The sequence below is a fragment of the Dreissena polymorpha genome, chromosome 14 (genome assembly GCF_020536995.1).
Source record: "Dreissena polymorpha isolate Duluth1 chromosome 14, UMN_Dpol_1.0, whole genome shotgun sequence".
Taxonomy (NCBI): Eukaryota; Metazoa; Mollusca; class Bivalvia; order Myida; family Dreissenidae; genus Dreissena; species Dreissena polymorpha.
In genome coordinates, this window is record NC_068368.1 from 14,294,672 (window position 1) to 14,311,567 (window position 16,896).

General features: G+C 36.2%; 1 protein-coding gene across 1 annotated transcript in view; it reads left to right on the forward strand.

Annotated features, from left to right (window-relative positions):
• The first annotated feature begins 1,096 nt into the window (after positions 1–1,096).
• LOC127857188 (uncharacterized) overlaps positions 1,097–16,896 on the forward strand; it is a 53,071-nt gene continuing 37,271 nt past the window's right edge. Inside the window, exons 1-5 of the mRNA XM_052393605.1 lie at positions 1,097–1,255; positions 13,347–13,407; positions 14,382–14,473; positions 15,177–15,254; positions 16,645–16,807. Coding sequence (XP_052249565.1) covers positions 1,097–1,255; positions 13,347–13,407; positions 14,382–14,473; positions 15,177–15,254; positions 16,645–16,807 — 553 coding nt within the window. The remainder of the gene's footprint in view (positions 1,256–13,346; positions 13,408–14,381; positions 14,474–15,176; positions 15,255–16,644; positions 16,808–16,896) is intronic.

Sequence of the window (16,896 nt, forward strand, 5' to 3'; positions counted from 1 at the left end):
ACTCTTTATGAAGAGCACTCGCCCCAATAGCAAAGGGTCTCAGATTCCAGACTTATTTTCTCCCTCCTGTTACATTTGGCCCCCAACTTAGGGCTGTCATGTAACCTGGCTTTTGGTTAATAATATCACAGCCCAAATCCTTGAATTTTAGGAAAATTTCATTTTAGAGGGAGAATGTCATTGTTTGTGCTTGAGGAGAAGTTTTGTGGCGACTCAGTCCACTCATTCAGTAAAGTCCTTATTATATAAGACCCTTTTTTGCATGATGGAGCTCATATTACATTGATAGCAAGGGTTTGTGGGTTTAGGTCCTGGACTAGCCTCCAATTGTTCTTGCCCAGTGAAACAATTTTTAATGCCACCACAAAGTGGGAGTCATTAAGCATTGCATTTGTACGTCCATCCGTCTGTACATACGTAGGTATCTCCTGATGTTTGTGTTTTGAACTCGTCTTTAACGTCTGGGTGGATCTGGCTCAAACTTTAACAGTTGAATAACCTTAATGTGTTTATGATCAAAATTATTGTACTGGTAACGAGAACGAAGTGCACAAACTTATGCCAGTTACTGACAACTGACCTTATTAAATCAGAGGTATGGTGAGTGCTCTACTGCTAGCAGGCCAAAACTGTTCAAGATGTAATTTGATCAGTGTGTTACAGTATGAAGACGGCATTGATATGTGCCTGTTCAGTGTTAATTATCAGTTGATCTACTGGTTGACACAAAACTTATTGGTTAAATATAATAGGGAAGAATCAAACTCATGGTTAAAAATGTCTTCTTTAAACAATATAGCCTCATTACTCACTCAAAGCAGGAGAGTACAGTCATACTTTTGTAGACAAGCTGATAATAAAAATTGATGCAAATTTTTAGATCTAATGTTTTTCATTAGTCATTTTCTTAGAAATCAACTGTTCACTGATGTTTTAATATGTCAATAAACATAACATACCAGGCTATATGATTGAGGTCATTATAATAGTAATTAAAACAAAGTTTTTTCTAATTATATCAGTCAGTAGTGAAATAGTATTTCTCTTAATTCCTTTTCTCAGGCTTCTCAACATGGGGACCTTTCAGTGAATAAAGATGGGAAGTGATTTTTCTGCAAACAAAAAGGCTAGCAAGGGTCAGGACCCAGGGGCCAAGGCTACCAAAGGTCAGGACCCAGGGGCGTCTGGAAGCGTTGATAAGGCTGCCACCTCACAGAGGTCGTCACAGAAAGGAGCAGCATCCAACGGAAAGAAGGTATGCATTTTTCACTGTCACTAGTATACTGTAGAAAACTATGTATAGTGTGCAACCATGTTGAATGTTCAATGTGTAAGTTTTTTTTCATTGAAACTTTGGTGTTAATTTGCACGCCATACATGCATGTATTTTTCTGTAGGTTTTTAATTTGCTGGAATATTTTAATGCTAAATGCTGATTTAACAAGGAAATGAATCTATTATTGTTTTTTGACAAATAAATTTACGTTAAGAAGATTAAACATGCAAATTAAGTTAAGAAGATTAAACATGCTAATAATAGTAATATTAATACGAGGAAGTAGAAATAATTTGAAATTTGATACATAAACTTTTTTGTTTATTTGCCTGTTATAAGTATTATATTTTTACGGTATTTACACTGTATTCAACAAGAAGTATTCCGCTACATTGCTCATTATGTTTAATGAAGCCAATGCCATTGTTAAATATTGATTAATATTTAATATTGTTCTCATTTCTAGCGTTTCAAACGAATCAGAACAATAATCAGAACTAAACCATAAGTGGTATTTATTGCTGTTATGACCACTTGTTTGCGCTTGTGGTTTTCTTGATCTGAAATGGAAATCCAAACAATTGAGTAATACCATATTTCCAACACTTATACACCAGTTACTTCTTAAATATTGTATATAATCATGTATGACTTTTTAAAGGTTGTTTATTTCTAGGTTTGATTTGTTGCTGCAATCATGTTTTTATGTATATATGATATTGCATGTACATATGTCACTATAATCAACAACTTACTTACTTTAATAAACTTACGATTGGTTCTGTTTTATTATAATAAACAGTGATTTAGAATCAAAATATACCTTTTAGTGTTGGTTCCCTTACAAATGTAGGCGCAGGAACCCACCACTTTTATTATCAAAAACCTCTTTGTGTGTTGTGTTTTTCAACGTGTCTGGACATAATTCTTGTTTTTCCTAAGTTTAAATTAGTTCCCTATTGTTGAAACCAGAGGATTTTATAGGTTTACCTTCGGTCCATTCCATTCATCAGTCGGTCAGTCAATCTTTCCATCCGTCCATCTGTCCGTCTGATTTTAAATCCTTTTAGGTTGAAACTTTGTAGGTGGATTTTTAAGCGCTTATGGGGAATATGCTTGAGATTTCCGTTTTTGTCAGACGAAAATGTTGTTGGTGCAGTTACAGAAATAAATGAATACTGTGTAAAAATATGGAACCTGCATTTAATCAAAATTATTTAAGCAGGGTTCACAAAACTCGTTGTGTGGATAAAGGGCCATGTGGAAATGCGCATGTTCATAATTTTTTTGTCTTATAAGAATTGTGTTTGCTATGGTCGCAGAAATATTAAGTGAAAACTGTTTGAAAAATATTAATCCTGTGATAATTCATTAGTTTAAGTTTGTTTGCTGTTTAGTGTTACGATGACAAAAATAATGGTAAATTTCGTTACTGAAATAAGTAAATTAACCTAAAGCTTACTCTTACCACATTTTCCCTGAAGAGAACTTCTTTTGTGTGTTTGTTAAAGACTGTTGTTGTATACATTTTAAATTTAAGCCATGTCTATGACATAAAGGCAATTTAATGTAATGAAGTAATTATTCAAACATTACATAACAGTTACATTACAAAACATACTATACAATAGATAAAAATCAACAACTCATACGGTAAAATTTTACCAAAACACTCGGCATGCAATTATAAATGAGCTTAACTTTTATTGCTTTTCCCCTCATATTTGTGTTTGTTTAGGTGTCATCAATTAATGTTTTGTGAAATCTACACATACCGGCTGAAAAAGCAAAAATATTTTGAATGATAATTTCTGTTAAACAAAAAAAGACAACTTAACAATGAGGAGTTTATATTTTGAAATTTCAAACCTTTGTAATTTTAAATATTCATGTATCATGAGGCCACAAGTACACTGAGGTATTTGGCAAGGTACCGTGATAATTAAGCAATCAAGAAGACCTGGTCTGCTATTCTTTGTTTACTTGTAACCAAAATAGACTCCAAACTACAGCTAACACCTTTCATTTTAATTTTAATCTTTCTTAATTCGTGCTCTGTGACTGTGGGTCAAATAGGTTTAATAATGTTCCATAATATGATCTTTAAATACCAGCAGTTACGCAAATTGTGTTCATTAAACATGAATGTTTCGTAGTTAAGAAGTCAAAAACTATGTCATGTTGTTTAATCAAGTCAGTGATTTGAATTTTAAGTTTGGGCTGAATATGTCCAACTATTATCTTATCAAAAATATCTTTCATATGTTCACATTTTTCCCCATTAAATTGGGATTTGTGTAATTAGGTAATCTCTGTTTAGTCTCTGATTATATTTAGTATTTAATAGTATTAAACTTGACATCAGTTGCTTCTTTGCTTGCATTACTGTCGAAGGCCCATTTTTAGGTTAATTAACATAAAGTATTTTAGCTTCCAAAAAGCGTTATGCCCACTGGCTCGGTCAGTTAGTTAGCTATAGTGCTACTGTGATCTGTCATCAATATACTTCACTGTTGTGCCTGATACTTTTATTTAATTTACTGTGGAATAAGAATAATATTTTCATACATGACTCGTGTCGTGCGAAAAGGGTTCTTATACCATATGTAGCCAGCATAGCGTAGAGACGCGCAGTCTGGTCCAAAGCTACCCTTTCCGCTATAAAGTCACACAAGGTGCCACAGTCTCATTAACGGATGTCCCAGCTCCTGACCAGACTGTGCAAATGTGCAGGCCGGTCTATAGCTACGCTGGGGGGCATATTACATAAGACCCATTTTTGCATGATGGAGTTCATATTACATTGTTTATTATAAATTGCTTACTTTCAGGCTTCTTCTGTAGAACAAAATGCATCTGTTAGCAGAGATCACAGAGTAACTATCTGCCGTGTTAATTGTCTCATCTTTTCATGTTATACTCTTTCGTTGAATTGTAAAACAATATATATCATATACTGCTTGTGTAGTGGTCACTAACAGTAATTTTCTTTTGTATAAAGTTTTTATATACTTAAAAGATTTTTTTTTATGCTTCCCCAAAATTTTGGGCAGGAGCATATAGTCGCCGCTTCGTCCGTCCGTGCATGTGTCCGTCCGTCCGTGCACAATTTTTGTCCGGGCTATTTCTCAGCAATTAATGACCGGAATTCAATTAAACTTTATTGGAAGCTTTACTACCAAGAGGAGATGTGCATATTATCAGCCGGTTCTGGTCGGATGATTTTTCACAGAGTTATGGCCCTTTGAAATTTTCCATTAACTGTACATATAGTGCAATTCTTGTCCGAGCTATTTCTCAGCAACTTATTACGGGATTTCAATGAAACTTTATGGGAAGCTTCACTACCAAAAGGAGATTTAATCATTGATTTATGAATAGTTTTTACCATGTAAATCTACTGCATGAACCATAATTCCATCCACGTAACAGACATTCAGTGATGTATGAATGCACTCAATTATTAAGCAAGTAATTAGCGTTCAGAAATCAATAGTTCTTGATTGTTAAAAAAACATATTTGCTTGGACTTTCACAACAAAATTGTTGAGCTGTTAAATGGGTTTTCCAGCTTAACGAATCTAGAAAAGCCAACGTAAAGTGCTCTTTACTTATCATTATTTCACCATTTATTACGAGCAACCATGTATAACGTGCCCCTGATTATTATGCCAAAATTTAGGAAAACAGTTTCAAATAAAGAAAACTGTCAAATCGGCCTCCATTTTACTACATGTATTGCACTTCATGTTGTATCAATCTATAATGCACACCACTTTTTGACGATGCTGGAACAGCGTCGTCTAAAGTTTGATAACCAGTAAAAAAAATCTTCACAATGGGAACCTATGTAAAAGACCAAGCCAGTCCGATTGAGATAACTCGATTTTTCAGTTACTTCCCTTGGCATTCGCCACTGCGTAGGAGATTGCTCGTTGATTTTCATTGATAACATTCTCCTAGCAGAGTTGTCGTTCGTGTTGATAAAGGTAAATATTAATAGAACAGCATATCCTGGGGAAACAGATTCAATAAGTGTATCAGAACGTTAATTTAAAATTAGTAATTTTACATCTATTTTATTTTTATGGACCAATGAAACAACTATATATTTTCTCTATTTTGTTTGATATTTGTTCTCGATTTAGTAAATAAATTGTGAATAAAACATGTAATATTAACTTTTTACGTGATCACAAAACTAAAGAATGCGAACAATTTCGAACCTGCAAATTGTAAACGCTGCACTGCTATGATATATATAGATATAACAACATTGCATTGCGTAATTTAACGTCCCGCTAGCGCAGTGGTAAGGACGTTCGCTTTTTCACCTTTACGACACCGGTTCGATTCCCGCTCCCGGCGCAATGTTATATTTTGTCTGTTTTGTGGTCACCATTCCGGACAGGTGTTTTTTTCCTGATAATCTCATCCCCCCCCCCGCAGCATTTGACCATATACAAAATTAAAAAGTATTTCAGTACAAAACAAATAGCTGGAAATTGCAGCTATCATTCAAAATTCGTCCCAACTGTCGTCAATCTAATCTTATTAGGTAGGAGTGCTGGACACACTCCGGGTCCCAACATTATGCAGCCTCAGCGTGGAGGTAACTCATTACCTTGGAAAAACACAAATACACAGACTGGGTGCAGCCTAGGCGCGTATAGACTCAAACAAGGCAACAATCTCAAGTGCGGGCACAATCATTTAAAATTTACATATTGAATACGATATTCTAACAGAAATTACACAACCACCTAAGTGTACATACCACGCTTGATATTTCGTTCGATTGTTAGATTTCACCATATACATGTATACATGTATAAGGTCATTTCGCTATTAGTTTACTTATCCATATGTTCGTGGGCGAACTCGGATAGTCAAGTGCTCATACGATTGAGCTCACATGGTCCGGCTATGTGCTCATACCTACTTTCGAGAATCATCATGAAGGTATTGCCATACTTAATGAACAAGAATGTGACCCGCCTCCCAGTTTCGCTCAATGGGTCAAGTTACCCACGGGTACTACTTCCCCGTACCCCTTAACTTTTTTTCGTACCAAAAATGTTTCGTACGCAATTTTTTTTCGTACAATTTTTTTTTTCGTACCCAAAATTTTCGTACCCAAATTTTTTATCGTACCCAAATGTTCGTATCAACATACACAATTGTGGTGATATAGATAGACTTAAATTGATGTTTTATATCCATGCTCTTCAAAAGCATCGTCACACCAGAACTGTCAGTCCTTTGATTAAATGTGAAACGTGGGCGTATAAAACTAAGCGTAATACACTGTAAAGCACAGTTCTATATTGATTTCACACCAATTTTTAAATTTGAAACTTGGGCGTATAAAACTATGCTTAATTAAACACTGTGAAGCACATTTCTGTATTGATTTCTTTGTGCTTATTTCTTACCTAAAAAGGGTGCTGAATACGTTTGCATCCCGATAAAAGGTGGTCTAATTATTGTCAAAAGTATTTATCACTCATAAAGGGTATCATTTGATTTACCAACAAAATTTGCAGCAAAGTCACCTGCAGATGTGTCTTTGTTATAATGGAAACTTGCATGCTTGTTTTTTATTATATATGGACCTCGCCATTGGGAAACTGGGGCTTAATGCATGTGTGTAAAGTGTCGTTTCAGACTAGCCAGTGCAGTCTGCGTGGGAATTTTAGTTTAATTAAAGGATGTCTTTTCTAAATATAAATCCAGTCTAGGCAGAAAGTGTACTGCATAGGCTTATCTGGGACTACACATTACATATGCATTTTCAAATGATCTACTGATACTCAAAACATTTTTGAATCAACTGAAATCCATGAAAACAAGAGAAAACACACAATAGCTATTAGACACTTTAGCATTGTACTTTATTCTCATGTTTTTAAAAATGTTTTTCCATTATTTAAGGTTTACATGGTTTACAATGTATATGTTGTCAAATGATTTTTTAAGTCATCTTACTGTTTTAAGAACTTGTAGGTTGCTGTAGGTTTACATAGGCATCTGTGGTTTTCCGTGCTTTGTGAAACCTTGAGTATATACCGATATATTAAGCACTTAAAGCATTTTCTAATTAAGGAACCAGATATATCGTTTTATTTTCTTTGGTCTTTACGTTTTGTAATTAGCTGTCTACAATGATATTAGCTGGGTTAGACATGTTTTTTTGCTCTCCCCACCTCCACACAGAGTGAGGCGATATATTTGAACAGGCTGTCTGTCCTTTCATTCTATTGGAGACACAAACTTGTCTTGAAAAGTAATCCTACACTTTTAAAACTTTAATATGAGCCGTGCTCTGTGAAAAAGGCGTTCAATGCATGTGCGTAAAGTGTCGTCCCAGATTAGCCTGTGCAGTCTGCAAAGGCTAATCAGGGACGACACTTTCTGCCTAAACTGTAATTTTGCTAAGAAGAGACTTTCTGAAAACAAAAAATGCTATAAAATGGGAAAGTGTCTTCGGACTGCACAGGCTATTTTGGGACTATACTTTACGCACATGCAATAAACCCCCTTTTCACAGAGCACGGCCCATATATTTTTTCTTATTACTCGTACAGGAGGTTTAGTAGGGCTGTCACGATTCACCGGTATATCGGTATATCGCGGTGCATGTCGTGAAAAAAATCGCACCGAGGTACGGCGTTGCCGCACCGTTTTTAGCTCACCTGAGCGATAGCTCGAGGTGAGCTATTGTGATCACTCAGCGTTCGGCGTCCGTCCGTCCGTCCGTCCGTCCGTATACAAATTGTAAACATCTTCTTCTACTAAACCATTGAGCCAATTTCAACTAAATTTCATGTGGAGCATCCCTAGGTCATGGGACAAAAGAATTGTTAAAAAAAATTTGATCACATAACCAAGATGGCCGCCATGACCATATATGGTAAAAACCTTTAAAAATCTTCTTGTCAGAAACCGCTCATCAGATTTTCAAAAAATTTCACAGGGATGACTTTTGAGGGCTCCCCTGAAAAAGTTGTTCAAAGAAATTTGATTCGTCAAAAAACATGGCCGCAGGAGCTCGTTGAACTTTGCATGTTTATTCGTTTTTGCCTATTTTGTGAAAACTTTCAAAAATCTTCCACATTTTTTGTCCGATCCTTTCCAAATTTGCACAGTGTCTTTATATCAATGAGGACACAAACCCTACAAAAAATGAGCATTATTGGTCCATGAAGTACAGAATTACCTCCCCTTGAATTGAGAAAATGGTGTTTATGCAATAAAGTCCAAATTTTTCATCCAATTCTTTCCAAACTTGTAAGGATTTAGCATGGTTCAAACAAGGGAAACAACTACGGTTTATGCATGTTCTTTTTATTACAGATTTGCCTCCCTTTAATTCATTCAAAATCTCATTTTACAGCAGAGATTCCAAATCTGACCTGTAAATGAGCCCCATATTTACTGCTGGTGCTATGTTACATTTTCCCATTTGATCATTCTTAAGTATTGGTCTTGTAATGCTGCTACTGCTACTGCTACTGCTACTGCTACTGCTACTACTACTACTTCTACTACTACTACTACTACTACTACTACTACTACTACTACTACTACTTCTACTACTACTACTACTACTACTACTTCTACTACTACTACCACTACTACTACTACTAATACTACTACTACTACTACTACTACTAGTACTACTACTACTAGTACTACTACCACCACCACCACCACCACCACCACCACCACCTCTACTATTACTACTTCTACTACTACTGCCACTACTACTACTACTTTTACCACTACTACTGCTACTACTACTACTACTACCACTACTACTACTACTACTACTACTACTACTACTTCTACTACTACTTCTACTACTACTACTACTACTACTTCTACTACTACTACTACTACTACTACTACTACTACTACTACTACTACAACTACTATTACTACTACTACTACTACTACTACTACTACAACTACTACTACTACTACTACTACTACTACTACTACTACTACTACTACTACTACTACACCACCACCACCACCACCACCACCACCATTCACAGTGACAAAAAACGTATTCACACAATGGCTGCTACTACAACTTATAGCCCATATAGGGGGGCATGCATGTTTTACAAACAGCCCTTGTTTCTATGGGATTTTAACCACAACTGTTCATGTTTATCTCCGACACATATTTTTAGGTCACCTGTCATGAAGTGACACAGTGAGCTTATGTGATCGTGTGATGTCCGGCGTCCGTTGTGCGTGCCTGCGTGTGTCCGTGCGTCCGTCCGTCAACAATTTGTTTGTGTAGACAGTAGAGGTCACAGTTTGCATCCAATCTTGATGAAATTTGGTCAAAATGTTTATCTTGATGAAATCCGGTTTGGGATTGTATTTGGGTCATCTGGGGTCAAAAACAAGGTCACTAGGTCAAATAATAGAACAACCTTCTGTAGACAATAGAGGTCACAGTTTTCATCCAATCTTTATGAAATTTGGTCAGAATGTTTATCTTGATAAAATCTGGGTTGGGATTTTATTTGGGTCATCTGGGGTCAAACACTAGGTCACTAGGTCAAATAATAGAAAAACCTTGTGTAGACATTAGAGATCACAGTTTTCATCCAACCTTTATGAAATTTGGTCAGAATTCTTGATGAAATCTGGGTGGGATTGTATTTGGGTCATCTGGGGTAAAAATCTAGGTCAAATAAATAGAAAAACCTTGTGTTGACAATAGAGGTCACAGTTTTCATCCAATATTTATGAACTGTGGTCAGAATGTTTATCTTGATGAAATCTGGATTGGGATTGTATTTGGGTCATCTAGAGTCAGGAACTAGGTCACTAGGTCAAATCATAGAAAAACATTGTGTAGACAATAGAGGTCATAGTTTTCATCTGATCTTAATGAGTCAGGTGAGCGATTCAGGGCCATCATAGCCCTCTTGTTTGGAATTTGGGACAGATTCCTTTGCAAATAAGTTCATAATTATCCAAAAGATGTTTATTCTATTTCTCATTTTCTTTCTTTAGTATATCGATCGTTCAAAGCATGGCACTTCCGAATCATGTTATCTGAAGATTCTGAATAAGTCGAGGAAGAGTCAGAACGCTACGGATTTTCAATACTGGGCCTGTTGACTCCGCATTTTAAACATGCCCATGAAGCGTTCGATTTACACAGATCGTAGTCACAGCTATTGTAAACAACATGGCGGACATTTTAGAAAAAGACGCGAATAGCAATAACAATGTTTACTTCTATCAAGTTTATTACAGTTTATTTTACAGTTTCTAGTCATACTATGATGCCAGTGTTTTCTGATTATTGAGTTTAATAAAGTTTGTAAAACTTATTATTCTGCTGTTTTCTTCACAGATACATATTCTGTAAAATATCGCGGTACGTACCGCGATACAGTGTTGCCGTACCACGATATACCGCGGTACGCTCACGGCGTATCGTGACAGCCCTAACGTTTAGCATGTGTAATTTTTATTAAATTAATGAAGTAATGTGCCCATTTTTTAACTTAGAATTTCTATAACTTGTGAGATATAATGACATTCAAAGTCAAATTTGTGTCAGACCATTTTTTCATGCTCCATTTGTAAGCTGGTTCAATGTTTAACAATATTAGCTTGACTATTAGTTTTTCATTGACCTGTGTCATTTTTATGCCCCCTTTCGAAGAAAAGGGGGCATATTGATCGGACTGTCCGTCTGTCCGTCTTTCCGTCACACTTTGCGTTTAGGTTTCGAAAAATGCTCATAACTTCTATGTCCCTTGAGATATAACCATCATATTTGGTATGCATGTGTATATGGACAAGGCCTTTCCATACACACACAAATTTTTACCTGTGACCTTGACCTTGAACTTAGGGTCCGCGTTTAGCTTTTGAAATCTGCGTTTAGGTTTCAAAAAATGCTCATAACTTCTATGTCCCTTGAGATATAACCTTCATATTTGGTATGCATGTGTATATGGACAAGGCCTTTCCATACGCACACAAATTATTACCTCTGTGACCTTGACCTTGAACTTAGGGTCCGTGTTTAGGTTTCGAAATCTGCATTTAGGTTTTGAAAAATGCTCATTACTTCTACTGGTATGTTGCTTGAGATATAACCTTTATATTTGGTATGCATGTGTATGTGGACAAGGCCTTTCCATACGCACACAAATTTTGACCGCTGTGACCTTGACCTTGAACTTAGGGTCTGCGTTTAGGTTTCGAAAGCTGCGTTTAGGTTTAAAAAAAAGCTCATAACTTCTATCAAGCATTTGTAGGGGGCATAAGTCATCCTATGGTGACAGCTCTTGTTCAGGTATGATTTCAACCTTATAATGTTGATTAGGTAGCATTAATTTGTGTCGGTTAAATATCTTAGAGATTAATGGACATTCAATGCATTGTGCTCAAATTTATTATGCCCCACTTCGAAGAAGAGGGGGTATATTGCTTTGCTCATGTCGGTCTGTCGGTCGGTCGGTCCGTCCACCAGATGGTTGTCAGACGATAACTCAAGAACGCTTGGGCCTAGGATCATGAAACTTCATAGGTACATTGATCATGACTTGCAGATGACCCCTATTGATTTTGAGGACACTAGGTCAAAGGTCAAGGTCACGGTGACCAGAAATAGTAAAATGGTTTTTGAATGATAACTCAAGAACACATACGCCTAGGATCATGAAACTTCATGGGTAGATTGATCATGACTTGCAGATGACCACTATTGATTTTGAGGTTACTAGGTCAAAGGTCAAGGTCACGGTGACCCAAAATAGTAAAATGGTTTCCGGATGATAACTCAAGAACGCATACGCCTAGGATCATGAAACTTCATAGGTAGATTGATCATGACTTGCAGATGACCCCTATTGATTTTGAGGTCACTAGGTCAAAGGTCAAGGTCACGGTGACCCGAAATAGTAAAATGGTTTTCGCATGATAACTCAAGAACGCATATGCCTAGGGTCATGAAACTTCATAGGTAGATTGATCATGACTTGCAGATGACCCCTATTGATTTTGAGGTCACTAGGTCAAAGGTCAAGGTCGCGGTGACCAGAAATAGTAAAATGGTTTTTGAATGATAACTCAAGAACGCATACGCCTAGGATCATGAAACTTCATGGGTAGATTGATCATGACTTGCAGATGACCCCTATTGATTTTGAGGTCACTAGGTCAAAGGTCAAGGTCACGGTGACCCAAAATAGTAAAATGGTTTCCGGATGATAACTCAAGAACGCATACGCCTAGGATCATGAAACTTCATAGGTAGATTGATCATGACTCGCAGATGACCCCTATTGATTTTGAGGTCACTAGGTCAAAGGTCAAGGTCACGGTGACCTGAAATAGTAAAATGGTTTTCGCATGATAACTCAAGAATGCATATGCCTAGGATCATGAAACTTCATAGGTAGATTGATCATGACTTGCAGATGACCCCTATTGATTTTGAGGTCACTAGGTCAAAGGTCAAGGTCACGGTGATCGGAAATTGTAAAATGATTTTCGGATGATAACTCAAGAACGGTTTTGCCTAGGTTCATGACACTTCATAGGTACATTGATCGTGACTCGCAGATGACCCCTATTGATTTTCAGGTCACTAGTTTTCATTGATTTTGTTATTTAATCAATCCACACATTTTACACAAACACATTGGAAAATGACCAACAAAAGTTCCTGAACTATTTTTTCCAATATCAGAAATTAATGAATTTATGTGTCCACAAACTGATCATTTAAACACACATAAATAGGTATGCAGACTAATATAAACTATTTTCCAGTATTTACTGGTACTCCTTTTGAACACAGGTGTGGCCTATTCAAAGAAACACTATCAATATGTCATAAAACAATATTTTTCATCACTTTGACCCCAAATAAATTCTCTTATGCACATATATTGTTTCAACATTTTGTTTTTGTGGTTAAGTGATGTTGTTTTTTTGTTTTATGACATATTGATGGTGTTTCAGCGATTTGGCCACATGCCCAACACCTGTGCTTTTGATAATTTTCCTACTTGTGTTTCAGAATTTCTCGCTATACAAAGAAAGAAATACAAAGGTAAAGGGCTCAACAAAGAAATACAAAGGTAAATTGCTTGAACAAAGAATTACAAAGGTATGTTGATTACAAAGGTACATAGGTACTAGACAGCACTAATAAAAGCAATATAAAAGGTAAAGTTTATTTCATATACTATAGGTGGCGCTCAAAAAAGAGATACAAAGGTAAATTGCTCAAAAGAAGAATTACAAAGGTATGTTGATTTCATATACTCATAGGCGCTAATGAAAGCAATACAAAAGATAAAGTTTATTTCATATACAAGACGGCATTCAATAAAGAGATACAAAGGTAAAATGCTCAAAAAGAAATACAAAGGTAATTTTGATTTCAGATACTAGACAGCACTAATAACAGAAATACAAAAGGTAAAGTTTATTTTATATACAGGACAGTGCTCAAAAAGAGATACATTAAAGGTAAATTGCTCAAAAAGAGAATGACAAAGGTATTAAGATTGCATATACTTGACAGCGCTAATGAAAGCAATACAAAAGGTGAAGTTTATTTCATAGACTTGACGGCGATAAATGTAAGTGCTCAAAGTAGAAATATGAGTGCGAAGTTGACCTCCATGAAAGATACCCACATTTCCTTTACTGCACAGAGCTCAAAAAAGCGATTCAAAATGTAAAGTATGCCCTCCATTAATGACACACACACACATATCTCATATAGTAGAAGGTGCTGAAAAAGGACAGAAGATGAGTGTTGTCAACTAAATGATCTTAATTGCATGTTTCCTCTCAGAACCTTGTTTTGAGAAAGCTGGGCGAAATGCATAAAGTGTTGTCCCAAATTAGACTGTGTAGTCTGCACAGGGTAACACTTTCCGCATAGACTGGATTTTTGTTTAAATGAAAAAATCCATTAAAGCCAAAAGTGCCATCAGGCTCATCTGGGACAACATGTAATACATGTGCATTAAGCTCAGTTTTCCTAAGACAAGGCTCATTTTGTTAACTAGAGTGAGTCTATATGTTTTATGTTTCCTTTCAGAGCACGGCATATTTGGCGTACCTCTGCAAACGCTGTTGGAACATGACCAGAAACTGGCACCCGATATTAGGGTGCCTATTGTGTGTTTAGAAGTAAGTGGGGTGTAGCCTATGTGTAGGTTAAACAGTAAATGGCATGAAGCCTGTGATCTTGGCAGCAGAAAGTGCAATGTAGTCATGTGTGCAACAATAAGTGGAGTGTAGCCAGTATGTCTTACATATGATGATTTGTATTCAATATTGCATTAATATGCTTCACATTTAGGATGCCACAACGTCTACATAGAACGCATGGGTGTATTAATTTTTAGCTTGGCTGTTTTCGGAGAAAACCCGAGGTATTGTCATAACTAGCTCGTCGTCCGCTGTCCCCAGTGTGCTAAAACCTTAACAAAATGTAAAGGTTTTGTCACATTGGCTCAAAAATCAAAGTGCTTCCACCTACAACTTTGAAACTTCATATGTAGCTGCACCTTGATGAGTTCTACACGCCACACCCATTTTTGGGTCACTTGGTCAAAAGTCAAGGTCACTGTGACCTCTAAAAAAAAAAAATCTTCTGACAAGCTTTCATTTATTGAAACTGCACCTGCAGCCGAGCGTTGGCACCCGCTATGCGGTGCTCTTGTTATGTTAAAAATGTGAAGTCCAAATAACATTGAGATCTTTTAATTTTAGTTAAAATTGGCATAGTGCATTACAACAAAGTATATTGCTATTGATTCGGAATTGAACATTTCTCAAATTCGAATGCAAATTAAACAAAATCTTTTATAATCATTGTGTACACTTTCAGATCCTGCATTATTTATCCAAGAACTGTCTGGACACAGAGGGAATTCTGAGAATACCGGGCTCCTCAACGAGAATAAAAGTAGGTGGAATAACTGTGTGCAATCATTTGGGCCGTGCTCTTTGGAAAAGGGGGTTTAATACCTGTTTGTAAAGTGTCGTCCCAGATTAGCTGGTGCAGTCCGCACAGGCTTATCAGGGATGACACTTTCCACTTTTATGGTAATTTTTGTTTACAGAAATTCTCTTCTTAACAAAGATCCAGTTAAGGCGGAAAGTGTTGTCCCTGTTCAACCTGTGCGGACTGATTTCTGATTTTTGAAAAAAAAGGGGAATTCTCATGGGTCATTTTCCTGATGTGTTTGTGTTAAATTAATTGATCTGTCAACTCACAAAATCAAAGAATATTAATTTCCCAGGAATAATAATGTTTTTAAAGAATGAGGCAAATTCAGAAAGAATTATGCCACTTGTAGCAAATTCTATACTTGAATTACGATGGACATCATCAATTCATCAGTCATTCTTCATAAACTTGTCTTACGAAGTACCCACAATTTTCTCTAAAATAATTCTGTAAAATAAAATGCGTGTTGTATTTCAAAAAATGGCTTGTGTGTAGACAAGTAAATTAATAGATTTTTGATTGTAGAGAAATGAAATCACGAACTTGCGTTTGTCTTTTGTGATGTGTATGTTTTATTTTCATAGATATTTTGGTCAACACTCTAAAATTAACAAAATTTATGTCCCCCCAAATAATAATGATTTTACAGTAATAACCTGCCACTTGCTGCTTATTGCTACATTGATGGGGGTGGCGGAGTGGCAGTATTGTTATTGTGTCATCTATTGTTTTCATAGAATTTTATTCATATTTCAATTCATATTTAGCTGCGCTCTGTGAAAACAGGGCTTATTTCATATTTGTAAAGTGTCATAACAAATTAGCCTGTTAAGTCATGGGCGACATTTTTCTTTTTTATGGTATTTTTTGTTTCAAGTAAGTCTCTTTTTCAGGAAAATCCTGTTTAAGGCGTAAAGTGTTCAAAATAAGCCTGTACAGCTTACACTGGCTAATCTGGGAGGACCCTTTTTGCACATGCGTTTATATAAGTCCCTTTTTCCATAAATTGAGGCTCTAACGTATTGTTGTTTATATTGTGGAGCTTAACCCGTTCCTGCTCTGAAGAAGTCAAAAAGCCTACATGCAACCAGCATAAAACCAGAACAGCCTACGAGTAATCACAAACAGTTCAGGTTTAATGCTGTTTGCTGTTCATTAGTATCTAAAGTATAAATACAACCTTTATAATTTGAATATAAGGAAAAATGTTTAAACTTTAATTTGATTATCAAATGGACTTCAAATGCATCAAAGTGGGTATCTGAGTCGTAAAGGCTTTAATTCTGAGTCATAAAGGCTTAAATTCTGAGTCGTAAAGGCTTAAATTCTTGGGCTGTGTTTACAGACCTTGAGACAGGAAATGGAGGAGAAGTTTTACCAGGGAACGTTTCGCTGGGGGCCTGACTTGACCCCTTATGATGTGGCAACCCTTATGAAACAGTTCCTTAGGGATCTGCCTGTACCACTGTTAACAGACGAGTATATTGACGCATTTGCTCAAGTGGAAGGTAAGAACCTGGTAGTGTGTAACCATTTTTAATATTGTATAATTATGTATTTCTCACAAACACTCACATATTATTATGCCCCCCTTCGA